The following is a 14,373-nucleotide window of genomic DNA, read 5'->3' as shown; positions in this document are numbered from 1 at the left end:
ACGTTATTACCTTACTTGTCCGTACCTGCCCTGCTCAAAATAGAGGAGTATTAAGGAAAAGGGGGGATTGAAACAAAGCAGGACCCTGTGTGCCCTCCCAGGTACAAATCCTTTCTGGTCTCCCCTTCTCTTGTTTGTAGGGAAAAGGCTTTAGCCTCTTAGACCTTACCTGAGTTTCAAAGGGCAGATTCAAGCAGTTGATAATTAGACAAGGGAGGGAATGGAGAAAAAAAGGAGGAGCAGTCAGGAAACAATAGTGCAGCCTTGGGGCAGGGTCCTGGTTCCTCCTCAAAGGATATGCATAGCAGTATCTTTGAGTTCTTCTGTAAGAACTAAGGCCCACAGCCAGGTGGAGGATGACAACTTTGGCTGAGCGCAAGATTCCTGGAACATCACCCTGCTATCTCACCACCAACCAATCAGAAGAAAGTCAAACACACCGAAGCCCTTACACTAAATTCTGCCTATAAAAACTTCTCCCCAAAAGCCATCAGGGAGTTCGGCTTTTGTGAGCACGAGCCACCAGTGCTACTGGCTCAGCCCTGAAATAAACCTTTCTCTGCTCCAAACTCTGTTGTTTCAGTTTGCTTGGCCTCACTGCCTCGGGATCATGAACTGGTGTTCCACAACAACCCGCATGGTATGTAACCTTCTGTACTTTTTTCCAAGTGCTTATAATCATGTAAAAAAGCATATTCATTTATATATGTACATACAAATGTGCACAGACATACATATATATGGGAAAGTGCCACTGTTTTGTTTACCATAAAAATAGATTGTACTACAAAGACTTCTCTGAATTTTCCATTTCTATCTTGATAATATTTTGGGAAAATACAGCTAAGCTAATGAAGAAAAACTGTATGCATAATTTATTCAAAAATTTATTGATGATGATTACATATTTTCAGTCTTTTTCCCCTAACAAAGTGAGGCTATAAATATCCTTGAAAGTAAAACAAAACAAACCAAAAATAAAATAAGAATGACCCAGCAATTCCACTCCTGGGTATATATCTGAAAAAACCAAAACACTAATTTGAAAAGGTACATGCACTCCAATGTTTACAGCAGCATTATTTACAATTGCCAAGATACGGAAGCAAACTAGGTGTCCATCAACAGATGAATGGATGAAGAAGATGTGGTATTTCTATACAGTGAGATACTACTCAGCCATAAAAAAGAACAAAATTTTGCCATTTGCAGCAAACTAGTGAATATAACAAAAGAGAAGCAGATTAAGAGATATAGAGAACTAGTGGTTACCAGTGGGGAGAGGGAATGAGGAAGGGCAAGGTAGGGGTAAGGGAACAAGAGGTACAAACTATTAGGCATAGAATAAACTACAAGGGTATTTTGTACAATGTGAAGAATATAGCCAATATTTTATAGTAAGTATAAATGGAGTATAAACTTTAAAAATTGTGAATCACTATATTGTACACCTGTAACATATAATATTGCAAAGCAACGATACTTCAGTTAAAAAAATAGAGATGTTGATTCTTAATACTCCAACTGGGAATAGGGGTCCTCAGCTTAGAGATCCTTAAACAAATAGTGATTTCTCTCATCTCTCTCCACATCTCTCCTCTTTGACAAGGAAGGACAACAGCTCTATCTTATTTAGCTGCCTAACAGTAGAGAGCCCTATTGTGCTAATTAAGAACCAGTTGACTGAAAGGATCAGTTGAGCCCTAAGAGCTAGGTAGCATTCCTTCTTCTACTTAATTCTCCTCCCTCTCCACATTTTCCCTGGTAATTCTGTCTCTCCTTCACACTAGATCTATCAAAAATATCTAAGACACTTGATTAAAATGAAGATTCTAGGGACCTACTGAATTAAGCTTCTAGGCATGAAGCTCAAGTATTTGTTTTTACTACAAACCCTGCAAGTGGACACAGCTGTAACACATAACCCAAGGATTTATTAGGAGAAAACAACTGAATAGGTCCCTGAGACAGGAAGGGTGGACTAGAATCACTTAAAAAGATTCACTACCTGGATGAAAAATTACTCTGGTGCTACCCAAAATGAACTGAAACCCAAAATGCCATATCACTTTTACTGAATACATGCTGAAGCCCAAGGGAAAATGTCACCTTCCACCAGTGCTCCTATGATCTGACAATTCAAGCTGTCCCCTGTGCTCTGAATCCTTTAAAAGCATATTCTCTAGACAACATATGTCCCAAACTCCATGAAATCCACAGAAGTGATCCACATCTGCTTGAAACTGCTCAGAGAGGTCACGATGGATGCACCTATCCATTCAGAGAAACATCCATCAGGAGAAGTAGTGATCTTGATGGGAGTTCCTCTGAAGGCCAGCTGTTCCAGTTCTTTCGTAAGTCTTTTCTCAAGCCCAGGGAAGACAGTGGTGCCCCCAGACAGCACAATTTCTTCAAAAAGATTTTTCTGGATGTCGGTGTCACACTTCATAATGCTGCTGGAGACCATTTTTGATAGTCCTGGGTTGTGGACACCCAGCTGGTCAGGTGCAAAAAGTATCTCAGGTACCTGGTACAGATGATCCCCAAGGTGGATGACATTTCCATCTGGTAGTTTGTATTTTCTCAGGACCTCCTCTGGCTTCTTACAAAGTTCTTTCTCTGGCTCTAAGGCCACACAGCACAGCGTCTCTTTTATGTCATCCAATAAGGCCTTGTTGAGTATGCAAGGGTAATTACACCCACTGGCCAGGAGGAGTTGGGTGAGTGCTCTGTGATGTCTCTCTCTGCCACATAGAGTTTGATGATGGCAGGAGGAAGGGAGTAACCCTCAAAAATGGGGACAGTGCAAGTGATCCCATTACCACTGTCCACCACTAAGCCCGTGACAGAGGCAGAGGTATAGAGTGCTATGACCACGTGATTGGACAGGTAGAAGGCAGGCACACTGAAGGTCTCAAACATCACTTCTGCTGTCTTCTCTCGAGTCTCCCTTGGGTTCAAGGAGGGCTAGGTCATGAGCACAGGTTGTTGACAGGGTTTTACTCCCAGCTCCCACTCAAAAAGATACTTCCAGAGTTTTTACATGTCATCCCATCTTGTTACCAGTCCACATTCAATGGGATAGTGCAGATACAAGGCTCCATACTTGAACAGGGCTTTTCCCCCCCACAGTGTAATTTTTTCTGATTGGCTTATAGTAAAGCCATGTTGAATTTAGGATGCCCCATGACAGAACTGATGACATGATGGGGCCCAGTCTCTCCAGACATGCCTGCTTTGCAGAGTCCTGATCCACTGTCAAAAATTACAGCTGGAGTATCTAATGCATATGGGTTAAACACGTCTGCAGCATGCTCTTCTGACCTTCACCAAAATAAAGAAAGAACATGGCCACTTTGTGAGATAATAGCTACCTCTGGAAGTTTAACAGCCACAGGATTCCAAAATTCTTAGGGTGTCACTAAAGCAGAGCTAACCCCATCCTCAATCCATGAATACTGTCCCTTTTCAAGCAGGACAGGGCCTGCTGAGGCAATTTCAGTGATGACTGTTCACTATGTAATAAAGTAGCCGAGGCAACAATTGTTCTCAGGGAGCATGAGAGGATGTTTAAGGGGTGGGGTCTCTGAGCCACCAGTACTCCTAGCTTGGTGAGACCCGAAACACCGGAAGGCAAACCATACCTTCTGAACAGCTTTTGATAAGTCTGTGAACATGAAGCAAAGGCCTAGGCTTAGAATCTAATGAAGCGGCCCAGCTGTGAGGTTGTCCCAGAAAGCTGACTTCTATACTCAGCTGAGCTGCTGTTTGTGGGATGACAATTATACCCTTTCCTTTGCTAAGGTTCAGATTGGAGTAAAGATGCCAACAATCCACTTCCAGAGGTGGTCAGAACACCCTTTCTTTTATTCCTCCTTATATTTGTTTTGTTTTAAAACAGCTTTATTGAGATAAATTTCATATACAATACATTCACCCATTTATATAGTACATTTCCATGAATTTCAATATATTCAACTATGTACAAACATTACAAAAGTTAAGTTTAGAACATTTTCTTTACTTCAAAAAGAAACCCTGCACCCTTTAGCTATCACTCTCTTCGGGCCATCCTCATGAGCCCTAAACTCCATTAATAATATATTTTTTGTCTCTACAGACTTATCTCTTCTGTGTTTTTCATTTAAATAGAATTATATATGTGACCTTTCATGTCTGGCTTCATTCATTTAGCATACTTTATTCAAAGTTCTTCCATTTGAATATAATTTTTTTTTTACCTATTCTACACTATAACATTTTTCACAGTATTTATTTATAATCCTTATTTATTTCTGTAAGGTTGGTAGTAATATCCCCTTTACTTTTTTGAACTTTTAAGAGAACTGTCTTTTGGTTTCATTGATTTCTCTATTGTTTTTCTATTTTCTATTTCAATAATTCCTGCATTTCTTAATCATTTTATTCCTTTTTAAAAAATTTATTTTATTTATTTTTGGCTGTGTTGGCTCTTTGTTGCTGCGTGCAGGCTTTCTCTAGTTGCGGTAAGTGGGGGCTACTTTTCGTTGTGGTTCACGGGCTTCTCACTGCAGTGGCTTCTCTTGTTGTGGAGCACAGGCTCTAGGCATGCAGGTAGTAGTTGTGGCACGTGAGCTCAGTAGATGTGGTCCACGGGCTCTAGAGCACAGGCTCAGTAGTTGTGGCTCATGGGCTTAGTTGCTCTGAGACATGTGGGATCTTCCCAGACGAGGGCTTGAATCCATCTCCCCTGTATTGGCAGGAGGATTCTTAACCACTCTGCCACCAGGGAAGCCCCCATTTTATTCCTTTTTCTTGCTTCAGTTTGCTTTTCTTTTTCCAGTGTGTTAAGTTTGCAGGTTAGACTATAGATGTAAAATTTTTCTTCTTTTTTAAAAATACAGACTGAGATGATTCATTTTATTTGTCAACTTGGCTAAGCTATTGTGCCCAGCTGTTTGGTCAAACACTAGTCTAGATATTACCATGAAAGTATTTTGTTTATGTGATTAACATTTAAAATCAGTTGGCTTAAATAACAGAGATTAACATCCATAAGGCGTGTGAGCCCCATCCAACCAAATGAAGGCCTTCAAAGCAAAACTGAAGTTTCTGGGAGAAGCAGGAATTCTGCCTCCATACTGTAATATAGAAAACCTGCCTGAATTTCTAGCATGCTGGTCAGCCGTATAAATTTCAAACTCAAGACTAACGTTATTATGGTTAAATTTATGTGTCAACTTGACTTGGCTAAGAGATGCCCAGATATCTTGTAGAACATTATTTCTGAGTGTGTCCATAAGGGTGTTTCTAGTAGAGATTAGCATTTGAATTGGTAGATTGAGTAAGGAAGTTCATCCTCACCAATGCAAGTGGGAATTATTCAAACTGTTGAAGGCCCTGAACAGAACAAAAAGACAGAGGAAGGACAAATTTGTTCTTGGTGTCTCCGGGATACCCATCTGTGGACATCGGACATGGGTACTCCTGGGTCATGGGTCTTCAGACTTGGACCAGGACTTTCACCATTGACTCCCCTGGTTCTCAGGTATTCAGGTTTGTACTGGAACTATATCACCAGCTTTCCTGGGCCTCCAGGTTACAGCTGGCAGTGGATGGGACTTCTCAGTATACAAAACGGCATGAGTAAATATCTTTTTATCTATCATCTATCTATCATCTAATCTATCTATCTATCTATCTATCTATCTATCTATCTATCATCTATTCTATTCTATTAGTTTTGTTTTTCTGGAAAACCCTGACGAACACAAACATCAACTCTTCTTTTTTTTTTTTTAGCTTTTTTGAGGTATACTTAATATACATTTGCTCTGGTGATCAGTGATCATTGATCTTTGATATTACTATTGTAATTATTTTGGGGCACCACAAATCGTGTCCTTATAAGAAGTCAAAATTACCAAATGTATATGTTTTGACTACTCTGTTGACCAGCTGTTCACTGATCTCTCTCCTTGAGCCTCCGTATTCTCTGCAACACAACAATATTGAAATTACGTCAATTAATAACCGTACAATAACCTCTAAGTGTTGAAGTGAATGGAAGAGTCACACAACTCTCACTTTAAATCAAAAGCTAGAAATGATTAAGCTCAGTGATGAAAGCATGGCAAAAGCTGAGCTAGGTTGAAAGTTAGGCCTCTGGCACCAAACAGCCAAGTTTTGAGTGCAAAGGAAAAATTCTTGAAGGAAATAAAAAGTGCTGCTCCAGTGAATACACAAATGATAGGAAGGCAAAACAGCCTTATTGCTGAGATGAAGAAAGTTATAGTGGTCACAAGAGAAGATCAAACCAGCCACAACATTCCCTTAAGCCAAAGCCCAATCCACAGTAAGGTCCTAACTCTCTTCAATTCTATGAAGGCTGAGAGAGGTGAGGACACTCTAGAAGAAAAGTTTGATGCTAGCAGAGGTTGGTTCATGAGATTTAAGGAAAGAGGCCATCACCATAACAACAAAGTACAAGGTGAAGCAGCAAGTTCTGATTTAGAAGTTGCAGCAAGTTATCTAGAATATCTAGCTAAGATAATGAAGGTGGCTACACTTAACAACCGGTTTTCAATGGAAATGAAACAGCCTTCTGTTGGAAGAAGATGCCAGCTAGGACTTTCACAGTGAGAAAGAAGTCAGTGCTGGCTTTAACTCTTAAAAAGACAAGCTGATTCTCTTGTTAGGGGCTAATAAGTTGAAGCCAAAGCTCATTTACCACTTAGAATATTCTAAGGCCCTTAAGAATTATGCAAAATCTTCTCTGCCTGTGCTCTATGAAACAACAAAGTCTGGACGACAGCACATCTGTCTACAACATGGTTTACTGAATATTTTAAGCCCACCATTGAGATCTACTGCTCAGAAGAAAAAAATCCTTTAAAAGTATTACTGCTCATGGATCACCCAAGAGCTCTGATGAAGATGTACAACAAGATTAACGTTGTTTTTATGCCTGCTAACATAACATCCATTGTGCAGGGAATGGATGAAGGAGTTATTTTGGCTTTCAAGTCTTATTATTTAAGAAATACATTTTGTAAGGCTATAGCTGCAATAGATAGTGATTCCTCTGATGGATCTGGACAAAGTACATTGAAAACCTTCTGGAAAAGATTCACCATTCTAGGTACGATTAAGAGGATTATGTGATTCATAGGAAGGGGTCAAAATATTAACATTCACAGGAGTTTGGAAGAATTTGATTCCAACCCTCATGGATGACTGTGAGTGGTTCAAGACTTTAATGGAGGATGTAAATGCAGATGTGGTAGAAATAGGAAAGATAATGGAATTAGAATTGGAGACTGAAGAGATGACTGAATTGCTCTAACCTCATGATAAAACTTTAACAGACGAGGAGATGCTTCTTATGGATAAGCAAAGAAAGTGGTTTCTTGATATGGAATCTATTCCTGTGGAAAATGCTGTGAAGATTGTTGAAATGACAACAGAAGATTTAGAATGTTGCATTAACTTAGTGATAAAGCAGCAGCAGGGTTTGAGAGAATTGACTCAAATTTCAAAAGAAGTTCTCTGTGAAAAAATTGCTATCAAACAGCACTGCATGCTACAGAGAACTTTTTCATGATAGGAAGAGTCAAATAATGTGGCTAACTTTATTACTGTATTATACTGAGAAATTGCCATCACAGTCCTTAATCAAACACTACACTAATTAGCAGCCATGAACACCTAGGCAAGAACCTTCACCAGCAAAAAGATCATAACTTGCTGAAGGCTCAGGCGATGGTGAGCATTTTTTTTTTGCAATAAAGGATTTTTCAATTATGGTATATGTATTTTTTTAGACATAATGTTATTGCACATTTAATAGACTACAGTATAGTGAAAACATAACTTATATGCACTGGGAAATGAAAGATTTTGTGTGATATTTGCTTTATTATGGTATGGAACTGAACCTGCAAAATCTCCAAGGTATGTCTGTATAATTTATTTATATATTTATTTTTATCTTTTAATTTTATTGAAGTATAGTTGATTTCCAATATCATGTTACTTTCAGGTGTATAGCACAGTGATTCAGTTTTATATATATATATATATATATATATATATATATATATATGTCTATAAATATATATTATTTTTCAGATTCTTTTCCCTTACAGGTTATTACAAAATATTGAGTATAGTTCCCTGTTCCATGCAGTAGATCCTTGTTGATTATCTATTTTATATATAGTGATGTGTATGTGTTAATCCCAACCTCCTAATTTATCCCTCCCCCACCTTTGGTAACCATAGCCTGTTTTTTATATCTGTGGATCTATTTCTGCTTTGAAAATAAATTCAATTGTATCTTTTTTTCAGATTCCACAGAAAAGAGATATCATATGATATCTGTCTTTCTCTGTCTGGTTTACTTCACTTAGAATGATAATATCTAGGTCCATCCATGTTGCTGCAAATGGCATTATTTCATTCTTTTTTATGGCTCAGTAATATTCCATTGGATATACATAATATACCACATCTTCTTTATCCATTCCTCTGTCAATGGACATTTAGGTTGCTTCCATGTCTATTGTAAATAATGCTGCAATGAACATTGGGGTGGATATATATTTTAGAATTAGAGTTTTCCCCAGAGATTATCATACTAAGTAAAGTAAGTCAGACAGAGAAAGACAAACATATGATATTGCTTATATGTGGAATCTAAAACAAATGATACAAATGAACATATTTACAAAACAGAAACTTTTGTAGTATAGTCATATTATCAATATTGATTTTTCTAATCCAAGAGCATGGTGTATCTTTCCATCTGTTTGTGTCATCTTCAATTTCTTTCATCAGTGTCTTATAGTTTTCAGAGTACAGGTATTTTGCCTTCATAGGTAGGTTTATTCCTAGGTATTTTATTCCTTTTGATGCATGGTAAATGGAATTGTTTCCTTAACTTCTCTTTCTGATATTTCATTGTTAGTGTATAGAAATGAAAGAGATTTCTGTGTATTAATTTTGTATCCTGCAACTTTACCAAATTTATTGATAAGCTCTAGTAGTTTTCTGGTAACATATTTACAATTTTCTATGTATAATATCATGTCATCTGCAAACAGTGACAGTATTACTTCTTCTTTTTCAATGTGGATTCCTTTTCTTTCTTTTTATTCTCTGATTGCTGTGGCTAGGAGTTCCAAACTATGTTGAACAAAAGTGGCAAGATTGGGCATCCTTGTCTTGTTCCTGGTCTTCAAAGAAATGTTTTCAACTTTTCACCATTGAGTATGATATTAGCTGTCAGTTTGTCATATATGACCTTTATTATACTGAGGTATGCTCCCTCTATGTCCACTTTCTGGAGAGTTTTTAATCACAAGTGGATGTTGAATTTTATCAAAAGCTTTTTATGCATCTATTGAGATGGTTATATGGTGTTTATTCTTCAGTGTGTTAATGTGGTGTATCACACTGATTGATTTGTGGATACTGAAAAAGCCTTGCATCCCTGGGATAAGTCCACTTGATCATGGTGTATGATCCCTTTAATGTATTGTTGGATTTAGTTTGCTAATATTTTGTTGAGGATTTTTGCATCTCTATTCCTCAGTGACATTGTTCTGTAGTTTTCTTTTTTGTAGTATGTATTTCTGGTTTTGTATCAGAGTGCGGGTGGCCTCATTGAGAATGAGTTTGGGAGTGTTCCTTCCTCTGCATTTTTTTGGAATAGTTTCAGAAGGAGAGGTGTTAACTCTTCTCTAAATATTTGGTAGAATTCACCTGTGAAGCCATCTGGTCCTGGACTTTTGTTTGTTGGAAATTTTTAAATCACAGTTTCAATTTCAGTACTTGTGATTGGTCTGTACATATTTTCTGTTTCTTCCTGGTTCAGTCTTTGGAGATTGTACCTCTCTAAGAATTTGTCCAATTCTTCTAGGTTGTCCATTTTATTGGCAGATAGTTGCTTACAGTAGTCTCTTAAGAGCTTTTGTATTTCTGTGGTGTTGTTTGTAGCTTCTCCTTTTTCATTTCTCATTTTATTGATTGGGGCCCTCTCCCTTTTTTTCTAATGAGTCTGGCTAAAGGTTTATCAATTTTGTTTATCTTTTCATAGAAGAAGCTTTTGGTTTCTTTGATCTTTTCTATTGTTTTCTTAGTCTCTATTTCATTTATTTCCACTGTGATCTTTATTATTTCTTTCCTTCTACTAACTTTTGGTTTTGTTTGTTGAATAAATATTTTTTTATGCTTTATATTTTTCATTAGTCAATTGATGTCTTTCATAAATTCAAGAAGGTTCTTAGGTAATTTTTCTCAATATTGTTTTTTCCCATTTTCTCTCTCTATAGTATTCACATTAACCATACTTGAACTTCAATTTAATTCTCAATTTAATTTTATCTACTGAAGTTGCAGCCTCTTTCTATGTTACTTTCTGTGTAACTTCTGTTTTCACTTCATTAATATCTGTGTAGCAGTGTAAATTTACAATTATCACATCAACTGTATGTCTAATATTATTTTACTTCCAATATCAATAATCATTTATCATTTCTATCTAAAAGTTTTTTCTTTCCTTTCCAAAACTGCTTCATCATTTTCAGTGGTCACTTATTCACTCATCACACATTTAAATATTAACTTAATTTACTTAAACATATCATGTTTTTATTTCATATACTGTAGCATACAATTGCAAATTATTCAATGTTTTAGGCCGAATACTGGGATTTATTTTCTGATTCTAACTGACTCTTGCTTATTTAGACATGAGTCTTAATATTCTAGTGATATTTTTATTATTAAATATGTTCTTGGCCTTTCATCTGTAAAAATTCTTTGAGGTCTGTATTTAATGTGAATTACACTAGAGAGAATGTGCTACTATAAAGGATCAGTTTAAACTAAAATTTTTTAATTTTCTTATTTTTTTTTTTTTGCTGTACGCGGGCCTCTCACTGTTGTGGCCTCTCCCGTTGAGGAGCACAGGCTCCGGACATGCAGGCTCAGCAGCCATGGCTCATGGGCCCAGCCGCTCTGCGGCATTGGGATCTTCCCGGACCGGGGCACAAACCTGTGTCCCCTGCAGTGGCAGGCGGACTCTCAACCACTGCACCACCAGGGAAGCCCCTAAACTAAAATTTTGACTCTGGGATTTATAAGCCATGTAGGTTCACTGAATCCTGTTCCTAACTCTATAAGTGTAGAATATGTTTAGGACTTCTCAGGATAAGTTGTTCTACTCCAAAACCAGTATTCCCATCAATTTTCATAAGCCTTTCAGTGTTCAGTATCTACTCATGATAGTACTTTACTTCACTTTATTCTTTTCACTCTAAATATGGAAGATTATAGTTATTAGTTTTACCCAACTAAAGGAATCTTTTTCCAATAATTATCTGTCTGCTACATGTGGCCACATATGAAAAGAATGTAGACTTTACAGAACTTTTGTAATAAAAATCACTAAACAACCAGTAACAACAACACAATCAGCAAAGAGTGACCAAAAAAAACACCTTAAAGTGGAGAAAGAATCTGATTTCCATAGCTGCCACATTGTAATATTAAATATGAAGAGATAAAAAGGCAAGCCACAGACGTGGAGAAAATGTTTGCAAAACACGTGGCTGATAAAGGACTGCTATCCAAGATATTCAAAGAACTCTGAAAACTCAACAGTAAGAAAACAACCTGATTAAAAAATGCAACAAAGCCCTTAACAGACATCTCACCAAAGATAAACAGATGGTAAATAGTGTATTAAAAAATGCCCACATCATGTCATCATGGAAATGCAAATTAAAGCAACATGAGATACCACTACCCACCTGTTAGAATGGCCACAATCCAGAACACTGGCAATACAAAATGATCGTGAGAATATGGAGCAACAGGAACTCTAATTTACTGCTGGTGGGAATGTAAAATGATACAGAAAGTTTGACAGTTTGGTAGTTATTTTTACAAAACTAAATGCACTCTTATGAAATCCAGCAATCTTGCTCCTTGGTATTTATCATAGAGAAATGAAAAACTTGTGTTCACACAAAAACCTGCACATGGATATTTAGAGCAGCTTTATTTATAACTGCCAAAATGCGGAAAGAATGAATATGTTCTTCAGTAAGTGACTGGATAAATACATTACGTTACATCCAATCAATGGAATAGTTTTCAATGCTAAAAATAGTGAGCTGTCAAGTCATGAAAAGACATGGAGAAAACTTATGTGCATATTACTAAGTGAAAGAAGCTGATCTGAGAAGGCTACATATTGTATGATTCCAACTATATGACATTCTGGAAAAGGCAAAACTATGGAGACAATAAAAAATAAAAAGATCAGTGGTTTCCAGGGGTGTGGGTGTGAGGTTGGGAGGTATGTCTAGGCAGAGTACAGAGGATTTTTAGGCCAGTGAAAATCCTGAAACTTTAAATCTGTTGAAGAGTAAATTTCAATTTGCCCCTTCCTTCAGCTCTTGGCAACCACCATTCTACTTTCTGCTCCTCTGAGTGTGACTATTTTAGATACCTCATGTAGGTGGAATCATGCAATAATGGTCCTTCTGTGACTGGCTTATTTCACTTAACATAATGTCCCCAATGTTCATCCATGCTGTAACATATGGCAATATTTCTTTCATTTTAATGCTGAATAACATTTATTGTGTTGGTTTACCATATTTTATTTATCCACTCATCTGCTTATAGATATTTAGGTTGTTTCCAACACTTGAAAATTGTGAATAGTGTGGCAATAAACATGGGAGCATCAATATCTCTTCAAGATTCTAATTAAAATTATTTCAGGTAAATACCAAGAAGTGGGACAATCTATCATATGGTAGCTATAGTTTTAAGTTCATAAGGAAACTCCATAATGCTTTCCATCACAGCTGCACCATTTTATATTCCCGTCAAAAATGTAGCAAGGTTCCAATTTTCCCACATTTTTATTCCCACTTATTAATTTTTGGTTTTTGCTGCCTGTGTTTTTAGTGTCATAACCAAAAAATCATTGCCCAGACCAATAACATGAAGCTTTCCCCTACATTTTCTTCTAGGAGTTTTACAGTTTCAGGTCTTTTAAGAATTTGATCCATATTGAGTTTGATTTTTTGCGTACGGGTAAGATAAGTGTTCAGTTTCTTTCTTTTACATGTGGATATCCAGTTGTTGCAGCATCATTTTCTGAAGAGACAATCCTTTATACATTGTGTGATCTTGGCACCTTTGTCAAAGATCAGTTGTCTATATATATGTGGGTTTATTTATGGCCTCTTTATTCTGTTCCATTGGTCTTTATGTCTGTCTTCATGCCAGTATCATGATGTTTTATTACTGTAGCTTTTTAATAAATTTTGAAATCAGAAAGTGTGATACCTCCAACTTTGTTTTTCATGTTCAAGATTGCTTTGGCTATTTGGAGTCCTTTGTAGTTCCATATGAACATTAGAATTGCCTTTTATATTTCTGTAAAAAACACCAGTGGAATCTTAATATCTATTTTACTGAAGCTGTAGATCACTTTGGGTAGAATGGACATTTTTAACAATATAAAGTCTTCTAGTCCAGGAAACAAGCTGTCTTTCCATTTACTTGTGTCTTCTTTATTTTCTTTTTCAACATTTCCTAGTTTTCTGTGTATACGTATTTTACCTCTTTAGTTAATTCCTGAGTATTTCATTATTTTCGATGCTAATATAAATGAGTTGTTTTCTTAATTTCTTTACTGGATAATTTACAATGAGAATATAGACTTGCAATTGATTTTGGTATGTTGATTTTGTATTCTCAAATTCCCTGAATTTGTTTATTAGTCTAACAGTTATTTTGTTGGAGTCTTTAAGGTTTTCAACATACAAGGTGGAGTCTTTAAGTCATCAGAACAGAGATAATTTTATTTTTTCTTTTTCAATTTGGATGCCTTTTATTTCTTTTTCTTGCCTAATTGTTATGTGTAGGACTTCCAGTACTATGTTGAATAGGAATGGTGTGAGTGAACATCCTTGTCTTGTTCCTCATTTTAGAGGGAAAGTTTTCAATCTTTCACCATTGAGTATGATGTTAGATTTGGTTATGTTACATACGGACTTTATTATGTTAAGGCATGTTTCTTCTTTTCGCAATTTACTGAGAGTTTTTTACCATGAAAGATGTTGGATTTTTTCAGATGCTTTTTCTGCATCTATTGTGATGATCATATAATTTTTGTCTTTCATTCTATTAATGTGGTGTATCACGTTTGTTGATTTTGATATGTTGAGCCAACCTTATATCACAGGGATAAATCCCAATCCCACTTGATCATGGTGTATAATCCTTTTAATGTGCTGCTGAATTCTTTTTGGTAGTATTTTGTTGAGAATTTTGGCATCTATATTCATCAGGAATATTGGCCTGTAA

The 14,373-nt window shown here is 36.5% G+C and overlaps 1 protein-coding gene across 1 annotated transcript; it reads right to left on the bottom strand.

Annotated features, from left to right (window-relative positions):
- Positions 1 to 2,167: 2,167 nt before the first annotated feature.
- Positions 2,168 to 5,458, bottom strand: ACTRT1 (actin related protein T1). Its single transcript, XM_059050132.1, is given in 5 exon segments — positions 2,168 to 2,724; positions 2,727 to 3,138; positions 3,141 to 3,324; positions 3,438 to 3,667; positions 5,438 to 5,458. Coding segments are annotated over 5 exon segments (1,404 nt in total).
- Positions 5,459 to 14,373: the final 8,915 nt, after the last annotated feature.

Source organism: Kogia breviceps, chromosome X (genome assembly GCF_026419965.1).
Source record: "Kogia breviceps isolate mKogBre1 chromosome X, mKogBre1 haplotype 1, whole genome shotgun sequence".
Classification (NCBI taxonomy): Eukaryota; Metazoa; Chordata; class Mammalia; order Artiodactyla; family Physeteridae; genus Kogia; species Kogia breviceps.
Note: the sequence above shows the minus strand (reverse complement) of the source record. Positions and strands in the feature narration are given on the sequence as shown.